This window comes from Phyllobates terribilis, unplaced genomic scaffold, assembly GCF_046119375.1.
Source record: "Phyllobates terribilis strain yellow unplaced genomic scaffold, ASM4611937v1 Scaffold_5__5_contigs__length_657084704, whole genome shotgun sequence".
NCBI classification, from domain to species: Eukaryota; Metazoa; Chordata; class Amphibia; order Anura; family Dendrobatidae; genus Phyllobates; species Phyllobates terribilis.
Window position 1 is genome coordinate 414844262 of NW_027362765.1, and position 15927 is coordinate 414860188.

Below are 15927 nucleotides of genomic sequence, written 5' to 3' on the forward strand. Positions count from 1 at the left end.
CCTGGGCTTGATGTCAGCTGGCATTATAAGCTGACATCAACCCCAACCCTATTACCCCCTGCCACCGCACCAGGGCAGCGTGGAAGAGCGAGGCTAAGTGCCAGAATTGGCGCATCCTATGAATGCGCCATTTCTGGGGCGGCTGACGGCTGGTGTTTCTAGCCTGGGAGGGGGCCAATATTCATGGCTCCCTTCCTGGGCTATTAATATCAGCCCCCAGCTGTCTGCCTAGCCTTTGCTAGCTATTAAATTAGGGGGGACCCCACATCATTTTTTTGGGGGGGTCCCCCATTTTAATAGCTAGTAAAGGCTATGTATTCAGCTGGGGGCTGATATTAGTAGCCTGGGAAGCTCCGTGGGTATTACCCCCTTCCCAGGCTTCAAACATCTGCCCCAGCCGTCTGCTTAACCTCCGCTAGAGCCTAAAATTAAGGGGAACCCCACGCCAATTTTTTTAATAATAAATCCTTTATTTTAATACTAAATGACAAGTACAGTAACCAACACTATCACTGTACTTCATATATATGTGACTGACATGTTTCTATCTATCTAATCTATGTGTGAAGCTCTATTCTGTCTGTTATAAATTGTCGGGTACCGCTGCTGAATTGCCGGCCGGCTTTTTTAAAGAGACGGTGCATGAAAACACTATTATTTTTTTTGATAAATCCTTTACGCTAAATGACAAGTACAGTAAGCAACACTGTCACTGTACTTCGTATATATGTGGCTGACATGTTTCTATCTATCTAATCTATGTGTGAAGCTCTATTCTTTCGGTTCTAAATTGTCGGGTACAGGTGTATGCCGCTGCTGAATTGCCGGCTTTTCATGTTTCACTGTTGGCACTGTTCCCATCGATTTGGGCAATCACTGTAATGCCACAACCACCATGGCTGTGGCATTACAGTGAGTGGCAGACAATCCCTGCATGATTGGTGCTCTAAATAGCGCCAGACATGCAGGACACGCTTTTGGTGCACGAACAGTTATCGAACATAACCTCGAACAGCCGAATTTTTTGCAAATCGTTCGGGTTCGTCGAACAACTCGAACACCGCCCAAAACAGCTCGAATTTGAGATTGGCGAACAGTTCTAGTCGAACACCGCTCATCTCTAGTATTAACATCGGCAGAGTAACTTCATGAAAGTCATACATCACCGAACACAATGCGAAGCATTGGATGGAGTGTTGCAAAGCTGCCACGATAAGAGCGCTGGAAACATGCTCTGTGGAGGGAAATATCACGTTTTTTTTATCTGGCATCTGATGGGTGAGTTTTGGTTTGGCAAATGCCTGTAAAGTTTGGTGGAGGAGGGATAATGCTGTGGGATTCACAGAGATGGGAAATGTTAACGCATCAGCATACAAAGACGTTTTGGACAATTGTAGCTTCCAACATTGTGGGAGCAATTTCTGTTCTATCATGACTGGGCCCAAGTGACAAAGCTAGTTCCATACAGGCTTGTTTGGGTGAAAGAACTTGTCTAGACCACATAAATTACTGACCTCAATCTTATCGTACAACTTTGAGATGAACTAGAATAGATATTACAAACCAGGCTCTCTCGTCCAACATCAATGTCTTGCCTCACAAATGGTCTCCTGGACAAATGGGCAAAAATCCCCAAAGAAAGGAAGCTTTCATAGCTGCATATTGCGGGGGAGGGTGGGTGAGGAAGAGTTAGGGGAGACCAACTTTGTATTAATATCTATGGATTTAGAATGAGAAAGCTCCTGTAGGTGTAATGTGGTGGTGTCAATATGAGGTATCTTTTATCACTATCCTTTGGCCGAATATACCATGAAACCTGCATACATGTCTTTTGCATTTTTAGTTATTGTTCTTTTCAGTAATATTCCTATTAATTTCTTCTTGCATTACATTTTTAAAAATGACCAAGGACAATCATCTAGTTTGTATCATGATTCCACCCTTCAGTGTGTTTGGGATGCAGCTACTGATGATTCATCCAATTTAGTATAGATCTCGTACAGGGATGTGCTAAAGCTGTCAGTACTTTGATTGACAGCTCATTTTTCCAGTCTGGTGCAGGGGTGTGCTGAAATGTCGGTGTTTTGATTAACAACTCAGCCGTCCAATCTGAGGTGCTGGCTGTCTCCAAGTGTTCATTAAGGAAAAAGAAACATAAAAGGCGGTTTGGAAGGAGCGCCAAATAGCTAGGATGAGGCAAAGAAGTGGGATTAAAATTTTTTATTTATTAATCACAACGCGTTTCGGCGGAAAAAACGCCTTCATCAGGTTTTTTCCGCCGAAACGCATTGTGATTAATAAATCAAAAATTTTAATCCCTCTTCTTTGCCTCATCCTAGCTATTTGGTGCTCCTTCCAAACTGCCTTTTCTTTTTCTTTTTCCTTGTTGCCTACTTCCTTCTTTGAGGGTAGCGGTGGAGCTGCCTATTGCTTGGAGATTTTCTAGGACCTTGCCTTTACCCCTTGTCTCTCCAGGACCTTGCTGATGCTTGGTCACATGACCGCTGAAATCCAACCCTCCAGTGGTGTGTGAGCAGCCAGCGGTATGCGATCACTCCAGGACCTGTATTGACGCTGGGACACGTGACTGCCGGTCTACAGCCCTCCTGCGGTCTGCAAGCTGTGTCAGCATTTCCCTCTTGTCTTGTTTGAGGTTGTGCAGGGGTGCACAACCTAGTAAGGTGAGCCCCACCAGTTTCTTTTAACCCCTTCACATCCAGGTTTCACCCATTTGCGCCCCTTTATCCTTTCTTCTTTTCTCCAAGTGTTCATTGTCCCAGGTGATTGTCCGGCTACTTAACTGGGCTGTTAGTCGCAGACCTCTACCAGACAGACATTCAGCTTTATGTGGTTGTCGCTCTGTGCCTTGTGTCTGGTTTGTTGATCTTTCGTTGCCTAATCTTGGACCTCATACAGACCATCTGACTGTTAACTCCTTTGTTCTGATCCGCTATCTTCCTGGTATTTTGACCTCAGACCATTACCTGACTACGCCTTTGTCTCCTCCCTCTGTTTAAGACATACCCTCCTAGCTTTTTGACCACGGACTCTTTAACTATCCTGACTCACGGCTAGTCCGTAAGAAGTGACTCAGCGTCACAGTTTGATTGAAGAGTATAGAATACCAGATTTAGAGTTAAATTCTTCAGTTATCTGATACTTTTTCACAATTGTAAAGTTTTCTACAACAGGATCTCACCTTTCCAGTGAAATCAACACATTCAGAGGGGGCACTCCACCAATGAAAGGAAAAATGTTTACAACAAATAGAAGCTGTAAAATCCCCCTGGACTGGCTTCCCATATGTGTATCTAAGAGAAAATTAGATACAATTTAATAAAAGACAAAGAATTGTTCACATGTAAAGGCAAGAAAAGGTTCATTGATATAGAAAGAAACATCAAAATGTCACTTCATTAAAAAAACGTGTTTATGGCATACATTCTTTTGGCAACTTTGGCTGTCCCTAACCGATCAGTCAGTTATAAAAGTATGATCAATGAGGGTTTGACCTCCTATAGATCTAACAGAATTGGAGTTCTTGACTCAAATAGAGGAAACATTTTTTTAACTCACTTGCTACAAATTTTAACTGGAAACTGATCAATGTTAATCAGAATATCCTTAGGGAACTGGACGCTGACCTCGAATCTTGGAAGTACTGAAAGACATCATAGATGTAAATTAAAAATGAATGAGCTAACATATTTTAGATATTGGACATAAAAAAGGTTTTCTCACCATATTCCTCTACAGTGAAGGAATGGGATGTGTCTTTTATCCTGATGGAATATTCCCCTAAGATGGGCTCAGAGGAAAGAGCGAGGGACAGCTCAGCAATCCCCTGATTGATCGTCACATTTAACCATTGACCAATCCTGTTTTTTTCTGGGTCCTAAAAAGAACAATCTCAGACTGAATATTACCAATTGATCAAACTTTCTATTAGCATTTTTTATAAATTCAACAACACGCAAAAATAGAAAATTCGAAAGGAATAATACAGACGTTTCTGTTTTTAGTCAACTATTAATTCAGTATGAGGTTTTAAATTATTATTATTATATTTTTTTCAGATATTTTCTTACCTGTACTTGAACCATAGGGATCTAGAGTAAAAAATAAATAAATAAATAAATAAAAGAAAAAAAACAACATTTTTAGAATGTTCGTTCTTAAAGTGAAGTTATGAAATTCAAACTGCATCTAAACGTTCTTCTGTAGAGTATGATATACAAGGAAATAATGGCAAGATTTCTTTTCTGGATAATTCCATATAATATTATAGATTTATAGAGGTATAGTATGGGCAGCTATAAGTTTAACAGTAGTCAAATGACTTACTGTTATTTTGGACTTACCGCAATGTTTTCTGGTTTGAGATCTTCATTAAGGGACAGAATTCTAAATTTTACTGAAAAAAAGCAAACAAACAGTTACTGGATAAACTTTTTTGAAAATAATTTAATTTTAAGTGAGTTATTAAATCAGAACATCCAAAAACGTACAAGAATCAATTGGAAAGTGAGTCACATAGGCAAGTAATACAATAACAATCACTATACAAGACAATATACAGTGCCTACAAGTAGTATTCAACCCCCTGCAGATTTAGCTGGTTTGATAAGATGCAAATAAGTTAGAGCCTTCAAACTGCAAACGAGAGTAGGTTTTATGAGCAGAAGCATAAATCTTACAAACCAAAAAGTTATGTTGCTCAGTTGAATTTTATTAAATTTTAAACATAAAAGTGTGGGTCAATTATTATACAACCCCTATGTTTAATATTTTGTGGAATAACCCTTGTTTGCAATTACAGCTAATAATCGTCTTTTATAAGACCTGATCAGGCCGGCACAGGTCTGTGGAGTTATCTTGGCCCACTCCTCCATGCAGATCTTCTCCAAGTTATCTAGGTTCTTTGGGTGTCTCATGTGGACTTTATTCTTGAGCTCCTTCCACAAGTTTTCAATTGGGTTAAGGTCAGGAGACTGACTAGGCCACTCCAACACCTTGACTTTTTCCCTCTTGAACCAGGCCTTGGTTTTCTTGGCTGTGTGCTTTGGGTCGTTGTCTTGTTGGAAGATGAAATTACGACCCATCTTAAGATCCTTGATGGAGGAGTGGAGGTTCTTGGCCAAAATCTCCAGGTAGGCCGTGCTATCCATCTTCCCATGGATGCGGACCAGATGGCCAGGCCCCTTGGCTGAGAAACAGCCCCACAGCATGATGCTGCCACCACCATGCTTGACTGTAGGGATGGTATTCTTGGGGTCGTATGCAGTGCCATCCAGTCTCCAAACGTCACGTGTGTGGTTGGCACCAAAGATCTCGATCTTGGTCTCATCAGACCATAGAACCTTGAACCAGTCTGTCTCAGAGTCCTCCAAGTGATCATGAGCAAACTGTAGACGAGCCTTGACATGACACTTTGAAAGTAAAGGTATCATACAGGCTCGTCTGGAACGTTGACCATTGCGGTGGAGTACGTTACTTATGGTATTGACTGAAACCAATGTCCCCACTGCCATGAGATCTTCCCGGAGCTACTTCCTTGTTGTCCTTGGGTTAGCCTTGACTCTTCGGACAAGCCTGGCCTCGGCACGGGAGGACACTTTCAAAGGCTGTCCAGGCCGTGGAAGGCTAACAGTAGTTCCATAAGCCTTCCACTTACGGATGATGCTCCCAACAGTGGAGACAGGTAGGCTCAACTCCTTGGAAAGGGTTTTGTACCCCTTGCCAGCCTTGTGACCCTCCACGATCTTGTCTCTGATGGCCTTGGAATGCTCCTTTGTCTTTCCCATGTTGACCATGTCTGAGTGCTGTTCACAAGTTTGGGGAGGGTCTTAAATAGTCAGAAAAGGCTGGCAAAAGAGATCTTTAATCCACACATGTGAAGCTCATTATTCTTGGTGCCTGAACTACTTCTTAATACTTTAGGGGGACCAAACAGAATTCTTGTGGTTTGAGGGGTTGAATAATAAATGACACTCTGAATTAACTTTTAACGTTTAAAAAAAAAAAAAAAAAAAAAATTTGCTGCAGTGCATTTCCCACTTCCAGGCTGATCTACAGTACAAATGTCACAATGCCAAGTTAATTCCGCATGTGTCAACCAGCTAAATCTGCAGGGGGTTGAATACTGCTTGTAGGCACTGTATGTGCACAATCACACGGCCAATGGAAAAATTTCAATACACATAGGGCAGTTCAGTTAGTCAGAGATACTCATTAAGTCCTTCTAATCCGATAAGTTTTTCAAACTTTATAATAACTGAGGAGATAATAATCAAAAATTAAGCAGTACAACACAGATACAATATGCCCACAAAAGAAAAGGAAGGAGAGGAGTGGTATAAGGGAGTATGAAGAACTAAGATGAGTCTATTTGAGCCCAGTAAAAGTCCCAAACAGTATTAAAATAATGTATTGGTTATTAAGTGTAGTTGTCAAGATCTCAAATATTTGGATTTCACACACATGTTCTACTAGATCTGCATGTGAAGGCGATGTACTTTGCTTCCACAAACAAGCAATTAAAGGGAACCTGTCATGTCTGATAATGCTATCAACCTGCGAATATCAGGTTAATCTGCAGGTTGATAATATTATGAAGGTGCCTGGCCACCGCATTGAAATTGCGGTACACAAGAATATTTTCGCTTTTTCCATCCCCAAGCCGCCGGCTTTCAGTCATGCAAGTGTGCTGATGTGGATACAATAACCACTCACAGCACTAAGAGTAGGGGCTGTAAGCATACCATGGCACTTTGACTAACAGTCGGCTGTAAACTGATGCACTGCTAAGCCTTCTGTCAGTCAGTGCCGGGGCGGGCTAACAACCGTCACTCACAGTAGAGTGAGCAATGACTGTAGCTGCATGACTGCAAGCCGGCGACTCCCGGGAGAAATAAAATTAATTTTCTTCCGGCAGCCACACTTTCAATACAGTGGATGAACACCTTCATAACACTTTTAAACTGCAGATTTACCCTATTTCTACAGGTTAATAGCATTATCAGACATGACAGGTATCCTTTAAACATCTTGCAGCAGTTAAGATATGTAATAGCAATCCAGAGGATTTTCTGCCCTTGCTTTTATTTGGTACATTAAAGGCATTTTCCCATCAACAAATGTAATTTTAATCAATAGATCTTGGAATAATAATAAGTTCCACAATTGGATGTGTTTAAATAAAATGTTCCTGTGCTGAGATAATCTTATAAATGTGCCCCTGCTGTGTACTGTGTAATGGCTGTGTCTGACCGTGCAGGAACATGGTCTGATCATACCACAGCTCCTGGGCAGGAGAGGACGCAAAAGAGTATAGAGACATTACAGCACAGGATCACAGCTGATTCTTTCTTTGAAGTAAAACATTATTTAAAAACAGGGAGGGAAATGTTTTACCTCACAAAAAAGAATCAGCTGTGATCCCCTGCTGTAATGTCTGTATACTCTCTTGCTTCCTCTCCTGCCCAGGAGATGTGGTATGATCAGACCATGTTCCTGTACGGTCAGACACAGCCATTACACAGTACACAGCAGGGGCACATTTATAAGATTATCTCAGCACAGGAACATTTTTTTTAAACAAATCCAATTGTGGAACTCATTATTATTCCAAGATCTATTGATGAAAATTAACTTTTGATTGTGGGAAAACCCCTTTAAACAAATAGATTAAAGGATCCATGGAGAAAACATTTAAAGAATTTGGTTAGTATATACAATATATCCTGGTAAGCTTTAAAACAGGCTTGTTTTACATACTGGACTAAAGAAAAGAACTGAACTAGAGAGGCAGGACATGTGAAGTTCAGGTGAGCATAATTCCTTTTATTTTTGAAAGCCTTTCTGGCACTCTATAATCCAGTAACATGGATTATAGTATATCAGAAAAAAATGCCATTTTTCCTTCTTTATGTTTTTTTTTTTTTTGCAGTGGGAAAGCTGGGTAACAACTGTGCGGAAACAGCCGCTGTAACCCAGCCTTTTTACTGCTTTACATTTTAGAGATCATGTATAGAAAATTACATATAGATACATAGGTAGATAAAAACATGTACATTAAAGGGAACCTGTAAACTGACACATGCTGTCCAAACCATGGACAGCATGTATCAGCCAGTGGCTGTTCGATGAGAGCCAGGTAAACAGCCATTAAACATACATTTAATAGTGCGTATAGACAAAGGCTTGCCAATCACTTTCAGCGGCCGGGAAGAAGCCACCTAGGACCCGCCTGTATGACTAGTCAATAGCACAGCTCAGTCCCTGGAGGCTGTTAAATGTATTTTTTACTCTGAAATGCTAACGCGTTTCAGAGACAAACATACATGGCTGTGATCGCACAGCCAGTGGCTGACACATGTTGCCAACAGCTTGGACAGCATATAGGTTCCCTTCAATAATAATGCATTAACTTAATACAATACAATATTGGGCATAAGAAAAAGGCAGTCAGGACTGCATATCATTGACACAATACATGCTAAAGGCTTCTAGTGTTTGGGCATTAGGGCAGGCATGAGAACAACAGAAAGAATAGCATAGGCATCAAGTGCTAGATAGGCTTGTGTATTTATGTTACATTTTCATTTAAATGACAAATACACATTAAATATTATATCCATACGTTTATTAACCTGATGTTTTTGTAATTACAAATTTACATTCATGTTCTATAAAAATAAAACTTATTGGACGTCAAGTGATAACTAAGGAAAACAATCCATCCTAATACCAAGGACCATCTAACTATCCAGTTTCTCACCATCAAACTGTTCTTTTCTTATTAGCTAAAGAATCTATGAACCTAACAACACATGGAGAACCCCTTTAATTTTTCTTACCGATTTGTCCTGGTTTATACACAGCTTTGTCTGTCTGGACCAGAGTTTTGGAGCGCAGCTTCTTTACAAGAACCTTACTGGTATTGGTTTCTATTTTCCCTGAACTGTGAATGGAGAGAGTTAGTGTGCCGAGCGATGCATCTTCTTCAGGAGTGGGAACCTAAAACAATTGACAAAGATGTGTTGAATATGTATCTAATAATGTTGCTTTAATTTCAATGTCACTTTGGGAACACATGAGGAAGCATTTATGAAGGATGATGCCCACGATAAACAAACAATTGCAACTTTTTGCCCTTTTCCACTATCCTATTAATGGGTTAACTGCTACTGCTCAAGGGATTTATGCCAGAAACTTGTGTAAATTATAACAGCATCCCAGCCAACTATGATATAGTTTGCGGCACACAAGCTGTTTATGAAATAAAGCTTTCAGAGATTTTGCTCTTTGAATAGGAAAAGTTGCTTAAAGGGAAACTGTCATGTCCCCAAATGCAATTAATCTGCAATCAATTAGCCTTTCAATGCTTAATGGCTGCCTTCATAAAAGCCTGGCTGCCGGGAGGAAAATTACCTTTATTCCTCCCAGTAGCCGCCGGCTTTCAGTCATAGAGGTGTGCCTGCGGTGACTACAGTCACTGATCAGTATACAGTGAACGGCAACTGTAAGCACACCTTGGCACTATAATTGAAAGCTGTGTCTGCAAAGATGCGCTGTAGAGCCGGCTGTCAATCAAAGTGCAAGGGCATGCATACAGCAACCATTCACAATGATGTGAGCGATGACTGAAGCTGCTCTGTTCTCGCCTATATGACTGAAAGCCAGCAACTCCAGGGAGGAACAAAGTTAATTTCCTGCTGGTAGCCATGCTTTCATTAAGGTAGCCAAGAAGCATTGCAATGCTATTAGTCTGCAGATTATTCATATATATGCAGGTTAATAGCATTTGGTGACATGGCAGGTTCCCTTTAAATGGGTTGTCCTTTAAGGAAACCCCTTCAGGGAGGTCAAAAAGAGTGCTCCCATTTTAAGTCAGCAGTTGAGAAAAATTCATATGCATTATATACCATATAAGATGCATCATTTTTTTATTTATAGACTTGTCCTAAGGCTATGTTCATGCTGAACTTTTTTTTCAGGAGTTCAAAAACCATGCGTTTTAGAACAGAAAGCAATTTAGGAAGCTCTCCTTTTTGGGGAGTTTTCAGAGGGGTTTTTCTTCTTCTGAAGTTTTTTTTTAAACTTTTTTGAAAAGGTGTTGAACAAATTGGGTATGTGCACACTGTATTTCAGGTGGATTCCGCCATGGAAATCGCCTAAAAAAAACTTAAAAAAATTCAAAAGAATAAACATATGCATCTTTATGTAAAAACGACGTGCTGTACATATGTTCATGCTTTTGACTGACTGCCTTTTAATCACTTCAGGTTCCTAAAAACATCAAGTGGTTAAAAGAAGTGACATGTTCATTCTTCTGTTTTGTTGGGAAGACGCTCTGTTCTTTACAATACAATTCAATAGGAAAGCTCTAAAGATGCCCAGATGTTTTTGGAGCATTTTACCTTCATTTTTGCTTAAAAACAGTAGCAGTTTCTTCAGTCATTCAACTGAGTAAGAAAAATTACCAAAAACTACAGTAACAAAAGACTTTACAAAAAAACGAGCGTGGCTGAAAACTATCTGAAAAATGCTCAAAAAATTATGGAAAAAAAACAGAAATGATTCTTCAGGAAAAAAAACTCCAGTTTCCTGAAGCATCTTCAACTTAAAAAACTTGTTAGGTTTGCCTGAGTTTATAAGATGTCTGCACATAGCCGTTTGGAAGAGTTTTTCCAGGAGTGTTCTTTGCAACCTTTGCAGTATCTTCTTCAAAGGAGCATCATGCACTTTTGTTTTTTTTTCATCAGACATTTTTAAAGACAAGTTCTGGAAAAAAAAACAGCTAAGATAAACTTCATATGAGCTGCAAAGTGGTTTTCCCTTGAAAGTGAATTCGAAGACTGATCCAAGACTTTTTGAAACAGTTTTTGAGGAGGATTTTGGAGAGAATCCACTCCATATAGGTCCTCAAAAACTCAGTGCAGACATAGCCTATTAAAGCTCATTTTTTACCTTGAAGTTGAGGCAGGAGAATTTGGTATCCTGTTGGAATTTATTTTCTACCAGCGTGGTGTCCTTGTTGTCTAGGTTCAGAGATATTTTCACATTACTCTCTCCTTTTGCATTCTCCAATTGTACACAAATGGTTTCTGAATGCTGGCTACGTAACTCTGATGGGAAGATGACGGCATAGTGTCTGCCAAGGATGACATAGAAGATTAGATATCATTATAAAGATTATAAGTAGTTAAGGGCTAGCACTAAAGGTAGAATTTCACCACAGGACACATGGATACTTTAGGGAAGTGGAAACATTAGGGGAGATGTATAAAACTTGCAAACAAAACAGCAAAACTTGTTGACCATTGTTTTAATTTAATAAATAACATTTGAAAATTTTATAGGGAAATTTTATTGGCCAATTATTCCACTTTTCCTTGGCATTTTGATGTAGCTGTTTTATTGCATCCCATCCACACGTTTACAGCAGGTATGCAATATGGCCGTAATGTAATAGCATTGCAAGAAGTTAAAGTTGTCTCAACTTCTTATCTTCAGGAGCGCATTGCTCCCGACCCTAGACTTCCTGCTTTGCAGGTGGTAGTGCGCTCTTGAAGATTGACAGTTTTGACCCGCAGCATGGTGGCCTCATTACTCCAACTGATGCCCTCTCCCTGTATTCTAGCAGAGACAGCTACAAACAGGTTGTATAGGCTAGGGCCTGCTATCGGTGTGAGTTTCTTACCTAGGTAACCGGCCACTCTGAGACTGCAGGGTGGCTGGTGATCTAAGCAACGAGCTGTATGCTATAGAATTAAAAATCCTTTCGCTCTTGAGAATAGAGAGCATTTTTAATGAATTGTAAATTACACAGTTGCTTGTTTTTACAAGCACTTTGCAAGTTTAACCACATAAAAACATGAGACAATCCCTTTAAGATATAACCGAAAAGGATATGGGCCACACATACAGTGGGGAAAATAAGTATTTGATACACTGCCGATGTTGCAAGATTACCATCTACAAAGAATGGAGAGGTCTGTATTTTTTATCGTAGGTACACTTCACCTGTGAGAGACAGAATCTTAAAAAAAAAATCTAGAAAATCACATTGTATGATTTTTACATAATTAATTTGCATTTTGTTTAATGAAATAAGTATTTGATACAATAGAAAAACAGAACTTAATATTTTGTCCAGAAACCTTTGTTTGCAATTACAGAGGTCAGACGTTTCCTGTAGTTCTTGACCAAGTTTGCACACACTGCAGCAGGGATTTTGTCTCAATCTTCCATACAGATCCTTTCAAGATCTTACAGGCTTTGGGGCTGTTGCTGAGCAACATTGAGTTTCAACTTCCTCTAAAGATTTTTTATTGCGGTCAGGTCTGAAGACTGGCTAGGCCACTCCAAGACTATGAAATGCTTCTTACGGAGCCACTCCTTAGTTGCCCTGGCTGTGTGTTTCGCGTCATTGTCATGCTAGTACACCCAGCCACGACCCATCTTCAATTCTCTTACTGAGGGAAGGAGGTCGTTGGACAAAATCTCGCTATACATGACTCCATCCATCCTCCCTTCAATACAATGTCCCCTTTGCAGAAAATCACCCCCAAAGTATGATGTTTCCCCCACCATGCTTCACTGTTGAGAGGGTGTTCTTGGGGTTGTACTCATCCTTCTTCTTCCTCCAAATACGGCGAGTGGAGTTGATACCAAAAAGTTCTATTTTGTTCTCATCTGACCACATGACCTTCTCCCATGTCTCCTCTGAATCATCCAGATGGTCACTGGCAAACTTCAAATGGGCCTAGACATGTGCTGGCATGAGCAGGGGGCCTTGTGTGCCCTGCAGGACTTTAATCCATGATGGTGTAATATGTTACTAACGGTAATGTTTGAGACTGTGGTCCCAGCTCTCTTCAGGTCATTGACCAGGTCCTCCCATGTAGATCTGGATTGATTCCTGAAATTTCTCAGAATCATCCTTACCCCACGAGGCGAGATCTTGCATGGAGCCCCAGCCCGAGGAAGATTGACAGTTATCTTGTGTTTCAATTTTCTAATAATTGTGCCACCAGTTGTTGCCTTCTCACCAAGCTGCTTGCCTATTGTCCTGTAGCCTATCTCAGCCTTGAGCAGGTGTACAATTTTGTCCCTGGTGTCCTTAGACAACTCTTTGGTCTTGGTCATGGTGGAGATGTTGTGATGATTGATTGACTGAGTGTGTGGACAGGTGTCTTTTATACAGGTAACAAATTCAAACAGGTGCAATTAATACAGGTTATGAGTGCAGAGTAGGAAGGCTTCTTAAAGAAACTAAACGGTTTTTGAAAGCCAGAATTCTTGCTGGTTGGTGGGTGATCAAATACTTATTTCATGCAATAAAATACAAATTAATTATTTAAAAATCATACAATGTGATTTTCTTGCAATGTGATTTTCTGTTTTTTCTTTTTAGATTCTGTCTCTCACAGTTGAATTATACCTACGATAAAAATTACAGACCTCTCCATTCTTTGTAAGGTGGGAAAACGTGAAAAATTGGCAGTGTATCAAATACTTATTTTCTCCACTGTATCTGAAACTCAGGTGAATGGTGTTTCAGATACCTGCTGCCAGCCACTTGCTTACCTATCAAAGAAGTGAGTGATGTATTTGTACAACCTGTGCACTGACCTCATGGTCTGTCATTACACTTGGTTTTGATGCACTGTGGAGTTGGGTGGTCTGTTTCTGGACTCTGTCTGCACAATGTATGTATTCTCCTTTCTGAACCCTGATATCTAAATCAGCACTTTGAAACTAGTTGGGAATTTGTGATTACATGGAGGATGTGAGAGAGGACACAGTACAGGGATTTGTAATGAATTTGGGGGTAGAACAGACCACAGGACAGGGACAGTGAATTGTGGGATGAAAGGACACATGACTGGGCTTATAGAAAATTGGTGTGAGAAAGGACACAGAACAGGAACAGGAACTTTAAGTGAGTGTCCACTACTCAGATAATCCCTTTTCAATCCCTTTGTTTTCACCCAGTAAAAGAATAACACCTATACTCACCTTCAGCGCCATTCCAGTGATGTCGGCACTGGCATTCCCAGGGGTCACTAGCTTCATTCACCTCCCATGGACAAATTCAAAATCTGAGGGAAGACAGAGAGCCACTGCAGCTTTCACTTCCTCCAAATGTCTGGATTTGCCAATCAGTTGAGAGTGAAGCCAGTGCTGATTGGCCACAGGGATCGCATGACATAATAATGTCATGCGATCCCTAGGTAAGCCAGTGAATGAATGCAGTATAAACTTTTCCTTTTTAAATTTACTACAAAAAAGTGCAAGAAGTGTCTTATACACACTACAGTATAGTACAACATATAAATATATAATATTTTTTTAATACAGGGTAAAATATTTCTTCTGTACTTACAGATTTGCTTCTAGTGCCACCAAGGTCTGTAATATGACAAACCACACACATAAAATCCTTTGTCCCATTCTGCAAGTGAACAGGACAGTGCCTTTTGAGAGTGATATATAATCTTTACAGAACAGAGCATTGACTTCAACATGTTATGCAATGTTTACACCCCCGGGCTTGTAGTTCTATGCACACCATGGACATTGCACAGGAACTTTGCATAACAAATATTTGTTAATCACTGACTGGTCAGATAAAGGCTTTGGACATATTTCTTATTAATAAAACAAAAAAATTGGGGCCCGCTGTAAACTGATTAACCCTATGAGAATGTCATATGTAGGAGTCTTTATAAATATGTTTAAATGTCACGTTTTCAATTAGTAATAAACACTTGGAAGTTTCATTTAGATGGAGTTCATGAAGGATTTTCCAAATTCCTAAATATATTTACATTTTTCTTTAAGTAAATTAATTTTTAATGTTGAAAAATATTCCCTCTATTAAAAAATACTTTTTAGAAGGAATATTTTAAAGTATTTATAAAGTGAAATCACTGTCCGAGATTTCTGCTTGTCCCAAGAAATATGCCAATAATAAACCATGTAAAGGATCAGTGACCAGCTGAGCAGAGATTTACTGCAAATGATTATTACTCCTTTATCAAAACTGACTAACAAAACTTCTTTGTTACCCATAGCTACCAATCAGAGATCAACTATTATATTTTCCAACATTTTCTTTTTATTTATAAAAGCTTTGCTGTGAATTTTTTTCAGTTTTTGTAACGGATCCTCTCCAAAAAGTCCTCCTCCTCAAAAACTTCTTCAGAACTCTTGGAAAACTCATTTCTTTAAGAAAACCACTTTGCTATCCACATGGGAAGCTTTTCTTTAACTTATTTCTTCATAAAAACGAATGGTGGAAAAAAGAAAGTGCATGTCACACTTTACAAGATTATTCTGAAGAAAACTTCATATGTGTGCATGTCTATGTACCGTATGTGTGTGCGTGTCAACGTACCATATGTGTGTGCATGCCTGCATACTGTATGTGTGTGCATGTCTGCATACTGCATGTGTGTCACAGGTGTATCAGGTGTGACAGACAGTCATTTTGGATCCGGCTGTAGAAGGTCACTGCGCTTGGCATTGCAGATGCCTTCTTGATCCTCTCATTTCTGTAGTATAATTTTATCCTTTTCCCTTTAGCACCCAGCATTGACCTCCACCTTCTGCTGCTGATTTACACACCCTTGCTTGGTAGTTAAAAACTCTCAGTTTCTCCAGAGAGTCGCCGGTGATAGTTCTATGTACCTCTGTGCAGGCTCGGAGTACTGGCAGTCAGCTAGCTTCATCTTTGGTGCCCTTGGAGGACAGTTGGTGTTATTTCTCTGGTGCCTGCTCAAGCTAAGTGTATCCCCTGTGTTTGTTTACCTTATTGTCTTTAGTTTGTAGTGGGGCCTGACAAGTGCTCACCCTGTCCCCTCCCTATCTAGGGCCTAGCTCTAGGGACATTCAAGGTTTAGGTTCCTGCTCAGCGAT

General features: G+C 40.0%; 1 protein-coding gene across 1 annotated transcript in view; it reads right to left on the reverse strand.

The window, feature by feature from the left end:
- The window catches only part of LOC141273396 (alpha-2-macroglobulin-like), a 155210-nt gene extending 140661 nt beyond the window's left edge, over nucleotides 1-14549 (reverse strand). The window contains exons 1-8 of the mRNA XM_073685164.1: nucleotides 14393-14549; nucleotides 10972-11155; nucleotides 8859-9018; nucleotides 4362-4414; nucleotides 4089-4109; nucleotides 3742-3895; nucleotides 3577-3661; nucleotides 3200-3311 (exon numbers count right to left, since the gene is read on the reverse strand). Of these exons, the coding sequence (XP_073541265.1) occupies nucleotides 3200-3311; nucleotides 3577-3661; nucleotides 3742-3895; nucleotides 4089-4109; nucleotides 4362-4414; nucleotides 8859-9018; nucleotides 10972-11155; nucleotides 14393-14460 (837 nt within the window). The 5' untranslated portion in view covers nucleotides 14461-14549. The remainder of the gene's footprint in view (nucleotides 1-3199; nucleotides 3312-3576; nucleotides 3662-3741; nucleotides 3896-4088; nucleotides 4110-4361; nucleotides 4415-8858; nucleotides 9019-10971; nucleotides 11156-14392) is intronic.
- Nucleotides 14550-15927: the final 1378 nt, after the last annotated feature.